This window comes from Triticum urartu, chromosome 3, assembly GCF_003073215.2.
Source record: "Triticum urartu cultivar G1812 chromosome 3, Tu2.1, whole genome shotgun sequence".
Classification (NCBI taxonomy): Eukaryota; Viridiplantae; Streptophyta; class Magnoliopsida; order Poales; family Poaceae; genus Triticum; species Triticum urartu.
The window spans coordinates 183613026-183619410 of record NC_053024.1 but is presented as its reverse complement, the minus strand read 5'-3'; the positions used below and the strand labels follow the sequence as shown (position 1 = coordinate 183619410).

Sequence of the window (6385 nt, the reverse complement as noted above, 5' to 3'; positions counted from 1 at the left end):
TTATGTGGAAATAAGTTAATGAGGAGAGAGATAGTTTCGGTAACTTCGATAGTTATTGTAGCATCACATGTCCCAATGCAATATGAGTTTGTAACCTAAGAAATGAAGCTTTGCATCACACTACACTTATGTTACTACCCACTATGAAGGTAGTAACATATATAGTCTAGGGACATGTGTATGTTACTAGTGTACTACTCTCCATTGTGGCTAGCTAATCTCGTACTCCCTCCTTTCCGGTTTAGCTAGGTTGGTTGTAATGGTATTATCATAAGCGGTATGATGCATGCCAACTAGACTTTTTGAATGATATGGCACACATGAGAGGATGTGGTATCATATCATGATATCGTGTCATATTAAATTTTGTACTACTACTTTGTGTGATTAGTAAGGCAAGCTAAGATGGTAACTTATGATACTATGCATTATGGAAGTAGCTAGTATCCTGGCTACACTACCATATATATGCATGATACTACTAGTATATATATGATACTCTCCCCATTACAACCAGCCTTATAGGGCTCAATTCAAAAATCTCACCAACCAAGGTAGATGGTGAGTGGTGGAATACCTTTGTAGTTTGCAAGAACACCCAATTAATGCTTTTGTTTTCCTCAAAAATTTATGTTTTCCAAGGTATTAATTGCAATACATGCATGCATATATAAAGTACATGCATTGGTCAACTTTCTCTTAATACTTACATGCAATGATTTAATGCACCTTGGAATCTCGACATGTGATGAGGAACAACCAAATTAAGCCTTATAAAATGGACAAACTAAAATTTTGAGATAAGCCTATAAACCGGAAAGGAGGGAGTATATATACATGATACTAGTATATGATCGGCAATACCTCCGTAATGCGCGCATGTATAGTATCATGAGTTAGTATCTTAGGTTCGTTACTAATTACCATGCATGACACAAAGTAGTACACCATTTAATATGATACGATATCATGATATGATATCACACACCCTCTCTTTCATCATTTAACTGTGTGCCACATCATTCAAAAAGTCTAGTTGGCATGCATCATACCACTTGATACTACCATATTACGACCAGCCTTATTAGGGTGGCCATAGTGGGGGTATCATAGCCGTATCATGCACCCGAGAATAGAAAATATGATGATGTGGCAAAGAAGAAGTAACATAGGTAGATACCGTAACACACATATATATATATAATAAATGCTATACTACTTTGTGTCATGCGTGGCCATAAATACGGTCATCTATGATATATACTCCCTCAGTAAACTAATATAATAACGTTTATGTCACTATTTAGTAATCTAAACGCTCTTATATTAGTTTACAGAGGGAGCTAGTACTACTCTATGATACTATATATGTACTATGAAGGTACGTACTCCCTCAGTAAACTAATATAAGAGCCTTATTAGGGTGGCCATAGTGATGGTATCATAGCCGACGATGTCATGCACTCGGAAATAGCAAGTATATATGCTGATGTGGCAAAGAATTAAATATATATAAAGAGGGTTAGAGTAATATATAGTAGGTAGATACCGTATCATGTTAAATGCGATGCCAATTTGTGTCATGCATAACAATAAATATGATGCATGCTAACTAGAATATTCTAATCTCAAAATTAGAATAACTATTTAGATCACACCCAACCCTTATACAGGCCCGATGGGATGTTTCCAAACTCCCGAAAACAAAAAAAACTGATCGGCCCATGCCCAACCCCCACCCCACCTCCCGCACTGTCGGATCCCTCGACCACCTCCCGCCGCCACCCCCGACCCCGACGCACCTCCTGCCGCCGGCCACCCGACCCCAACGCCCACCCGCTGCTGGCCACCGGAGCTGCCGCCCCCACTCGCGAGCTCCGCCGCCTCCTCCTTCCCGCGCGCGGCCTCCTCCTCCCGGCTCGCCGTCGCCCTCGCATCGTCCCGGGTCGCCGCCAAGGTTCCCAGTCCCCTCCACCCGCCGTAGCTTCCGACGACGCCCACACCGCCGCTCCTCGACCACCGACGGCAGACGCATCCATCCTCCTCGGCCGCCGCGACCTTCTTCCTCTGCCGCTGCGACCTTCCTCCTCTCCCATCGCGGCCTTCTTCCCTCCAGTGCCTCCCCAGATCGGCGACTCGATGCATGTTCCCCCACCTGTGGCCCTCCCCTGTGCTCACTTTCTTCCCTCCGCCGCCGGCGTGAGAGCCGCCCACGCCACCCTGCACTGCCACCTTCCTCCTCCTGGCCGGCCTCCCGGCTCCGCTGTGGGGAACAGAGTCGCTGCGCACCACCTAGTCATCACTACCACCCCTCTTCCTCCATACTACTGCTGCCCCTCTTCCTCCATGCTACTGCCACCTTCGAATCTGCCCCCACACCCCAGGGTGTCTGCGTCAAGCTGCCCTCTCTTCTACTAGCAGTGCACACAAGCTGTTTGTGTATATGCCTTGAACAAAAAATCATCTCTGAAAATTAGCAATCAACCAATCTCTAGCCAATATTAGTGCCAAAATTTGGCATGCCAACTTTTGGCATCAAACCAGTTATGCTATTGGTTGTGTTCTGTAAAACACAAAAAATACAGCCTGGTTGTGAGTAGTTCTTCAAATGCAGTTGGACGAACTTTTAGTCATTGTACCACATTTGGTTTTAAGTTACTTTGTCATTCACTAAAAGAAATGCTTAGCTGTGTCTCTAATACTCCAATATTTGACATTGTTGTGTTCTGCCCACCATCCAGCATAAATGATGGAATTGGGGGCAAGGCAATTATTGCTAAGAAAGATTTCCTCGGTCTGCTTCTGATATCATATTTGGATCTCTAGTTAACCACATGCTTGATATTTATCCTGATTTCCATAGCAAGTTCAGAATTTTGGAGAACCTTTCTTTATGGTTATTCGTGAGGATGAGACCTTATCTTCTATTAAAGAACGTTTACAGAAAAAGCTTAAGGTCTCAGATGAGGATTTCTCCAAGGTAATGAGGATTTTTCCATGGTTTCTGCAGCATATATTGCGATGTATATAATTATGTGGTTTTATTTTTTGCTATAGCGGCATAGTGCATCTGTGTCCGCCGCCCAATCTTCGTTAGATGTGATGTTATTGAGATATGTGTATGCTTACTAGTTAGAATATTTAACACCAGTCAAACATCAAATATCTGAGTTGGCATTTATAGCCCAAGGTCTCACTCGGGGCTTAAGAAACACAGTTAGCTATCAAATTTTGGTTGGCGCTCATAAAATGATTATGAAAAGCGTAAGCCTTTTCTTTTCTCTGGTAGGCTTTTCGTTAGCGGCTTATCGCCTATATATTTCGATGTGGAACTTTAAATATTCCGACACATACTGTCACAAACCTTGGTTCATGAATGCTTAGGTGATGGGGGATATAGTGGAGGTTCTTAATTTCATCAAAGCGGTCCTCTATGTTTCGAAGTCTAACAATCTAAAATAAATAACTAAATTATGCTTCTCTAAATTGGTGTTAACCTAATTGGAAAGGTACTCCTTCCGTCCCAAAATAAGTGTCTTAACCTTAGTACAACTTTGTACTAAAGTTAGTACAAAATTGAGACACTTATTTTGGGATGGAGGAAGTATTAATACTTATTGGAAGATAGCGGGGGTCCATCCCAATTGGCGACAACTCCCTGTGGGATAGGACATGAGTTGCTTATCTGCATGACACATCATCCACAATGCATATAATTAATCGACTACATTGGTCTAAGCTTGGCAGTAATCTCTAGAAAATTAGGCTTTGTCCATTTGAAGTTGTTGGGCTGCTTTAAACATGATACATACTATCTTTTTATTTCTCCGAGGTGTGTTTATCTTGCATTTTGTATGTGGAGCTAACACCTAGTACAAACATTGGTTAAAATGTACTTGTCCGGTGCTAACAAATGTTCTATTTGAACAGTGGAAATTTGTGTACATATCCCTTGGTTGCCCAGACTATTTTGAAGATTCTGACACTGTAGCCACGAGATTTCAGGTACTACGATGCTAGTTATCTACTTGATGAAGCAGCTTTTGTAGCGCTTAATTTGATTTCAATTGTATAAACTTGTTTAGAGATACATGTATCGAGCTTGGGCGCAGTATCTTGGACTGGAGCACCCAGACACAGCGCCAAGAAAGGCACATAGTGCTAACCAGGTACTTGTTGCACATTGTTGCAACTTGTGCCAATAATGTCAGGCATGTTGTCTGGAATTTTGCTAATTTCATATTTTGTGCGCAGAACCGCCATTCATTTGAGAGGCATGTAAAGATCTACAACTAAACAGTTGTGAGAAGCGGGAGCGACGTCCTGCCATGCAATACCACCAAGCAAGTGGCTGAAAGTGAAATTGCTGGCTTGAATAAATTGTGTACCATATGATGGCAGGACTGGTTGCTCAAGTTATTGACGGAGCCTGTAAGCTAGCGTTTCCGCGCACTCTGCCCTGGATATATAAAGTTTGTGCAGATATGACCCAACGAACCATCACCTTTTAGTAGATAAGGAGGTTGTTTTTCTTTTCTTGCACTAGGTGCTCTATACAGTCAAATAGTTGGTTACAGGAGAAGTTCATGTACAGCGACAACAACAAAGTTCATGTTGTCAGAAAACTAAAGTCCATGTATATGGAAGTTGATGATTGTCGTGTGTATGCACGGGGGCACAAAAAAACCTGTGGCTAACAAGTTTTCCTGTTATTTAGCCGCAACAATCTTTCTTGACCTCTTTGACAATCTTTTACCTTGTTATATCTTGCAGATAGTCGATTGAAGGGTGTTTTCCTTGAGAATGGAACCTCAGAGGTAATAAAATACGGACAACACCTTCAACATGGCAATATCTTCTTGCAACTTCTACTGAACTTAATACCAAGATAGTAGCCATTCTTTCAACTTCTGGACTTCATTTGTAAGAACCATTCTGGATTCCTAACAACATCTCTGCAATATTTTAGGAATTCTCGCTTCTTCTTCCACAGCTCGCGAGATCAAAGGGCATTGTCGACAAAGCTAAGCTCAAGAGTGCAACTTCAGTCGAAGATATGCATTAGAGATTGCATAAGCTCTCACTAGTCTGGCTCTTCTGTTTAACTTGTGTCAACACATATGGCCTCTTCAGTTTGGGACTATAGCTTCTTTTGAAAAGTCACGACTACGATGACAAATAATGCGGCCATAGTATCTGTTCTATGCGTGGTTTGTAATTTTCTTAGATGCCCCTTGGCCTTTAACACATAACTTTGGTACTTGTGGCATATTGTTTGTTATAACTACGTCTGCGCTGCTTGTTTCTTCCCAGCATCTCCTTGGTTGCTGTAATGTTGCTTCGTTTTGGTTGTAAAATATATGTGGTCTAATGTTTGTTATATGTTTGAAAGATAGTGCAAATCTGGGTGGGGGTGTTCCTCACATATGTATGTTCTCGACATAGTTGAAGCTTCATAGGAATTTTTCCTTTTCAAATGTCAGACGTTCACTTGTGCAAAAAAGGTTCCTTAACCTCATTTACAGGAGAAAGTACACATAAATCCTGAGGTTCAAATTTTTAAACTACAATTGTTTGTGTCTGAGAGAACAAGTGCACGCAAGTTCATAATTGGTAAAATTAGAACAAACATCAACACTAAGGAAACCTTCAAAAAAAGTTTGTTGAAAAAACCCCCCCCCCCCCCCCTTATTTTGAAAGTTAGCTCTAAAAAAATCCATGAAGTTCAAATAAGTTTAAATGAAAATAATAGACAACAACTCATATTTACAAAAAGAAGGATGTTCCATTTTTTAAAAATAAAAAGGAGCCTCAAATTAAAAAAGGCGAGCAGTTCAGTGTTAATATAACAATAAGATTTTTCTCGTGTCTAAAAACTGAAACCAAGAATATTTTTTATGGATTTAAAGCCTAGAGCTTCAAATTTTAAAATACGAAGAAGTTCAATGCTTTTAGAAACTGTAAGAAGATCAAATTAAAAAAACATCTCAAACAATTTCATATAAAAGGGATTATCTTTGTTAAAAAACTTAGAAGTTTATTTTTAAAATACGGAATAGGTCGATGTTTATTAAGAAACTAGGATTTTTTTCCGTTACTATAAGAAATAACACCAAGTCCAAATTGAAAAACCAAGAAGTTCAATTTTTAAAATAGAATACCTTAATGCATATGAAAAACCCAGATTTTTCTCGTTAGTAAATAATAAACCAAGAAGTTCAATTTCAAAAAGTGGAGTGGTTTGATATTTATTACAAAAACTCGAATTTTTTCCGTTACTAACAAAAAGATTCTTCTCCCCGTAGTTGTTATGCATCTACTATAGAAAAAATACGTCGACCGTAGAAGTTCACATATAGCTGGGAAGGAACAACTATAGCTCTCT

General features: G+C 40.1%; 1 protein-coding gene across 3 annotated transcripts; it reads left to right on the top strand.

Moving 5' to 3' along the window:
* Positions 1-1721: 1721 nt before the first annotated feature.
* On the top strand, positions 1722-5315 carry LOC125543522 (ubiquitin C-terminal hydrolase 12-like). 3 transcript variants are annotated; one of them, XR_007298551.1, is made up of 6 exons: positions 1722-2980; positions 3931-4005; positions 4086-4169; positions 4255-4522; positions 4774-4817; positions 4970-5315. XR_007298551.1 is itself a non-coding variant. In XM_048706893.1 (4 exons), exons 1-4 carry the CDS (start codon positions 2894-2896, stop codon positions 4294-4296), a joined length of 288 nt encoding a protein of 95 aa, XP_048562850.1. In that variant the 5' UTR covers positions 1724-2893; the 3' UTR covers positions 4297-4748. The 3 variants fall into 3 exon arrangements, 1 of the variants encoding a protein (XP_048562850.1); XR_007298550.1 differs by having other exon boundaries at positions 1723-2980; positions 4255-4431; XM_048706893.1 differs by lacking the exons at positions 4774-4817; positions 4970-5315 and having other exon boundaries at positions 1724-2980; positions 4255-4748.
* Positions 5316-6385: the final 1070 nt, after the last annotated feature.

What these genes read in the sequence shown, in the direction of transcription:
- LOC125543522 (XM_048706893.1), top strand. Translation starts at nt 2,894, where the DNA reads ATGGTTATTCGTGAGGATGAGACCTTATCTTCTATTAAAGAACGTTTA. An exon ending in CAGATGAGGATTTCTCCAAG is followed by an intron (nt 2,981 to 3,930) that starts GTAATGAGGATT and finishes CTATTTGAACAG; the next exon opens with TGGAAATTTGTGTACATATC. An exon ending in CTGTAGCCACGAGATTTCAG is followed by an intron (nt 4,006 to 4,085) that starts GTACTACGATGC and finishes AAACTTGTTTAG; the next exon opens with AGATACATGTATCGAGCTTG.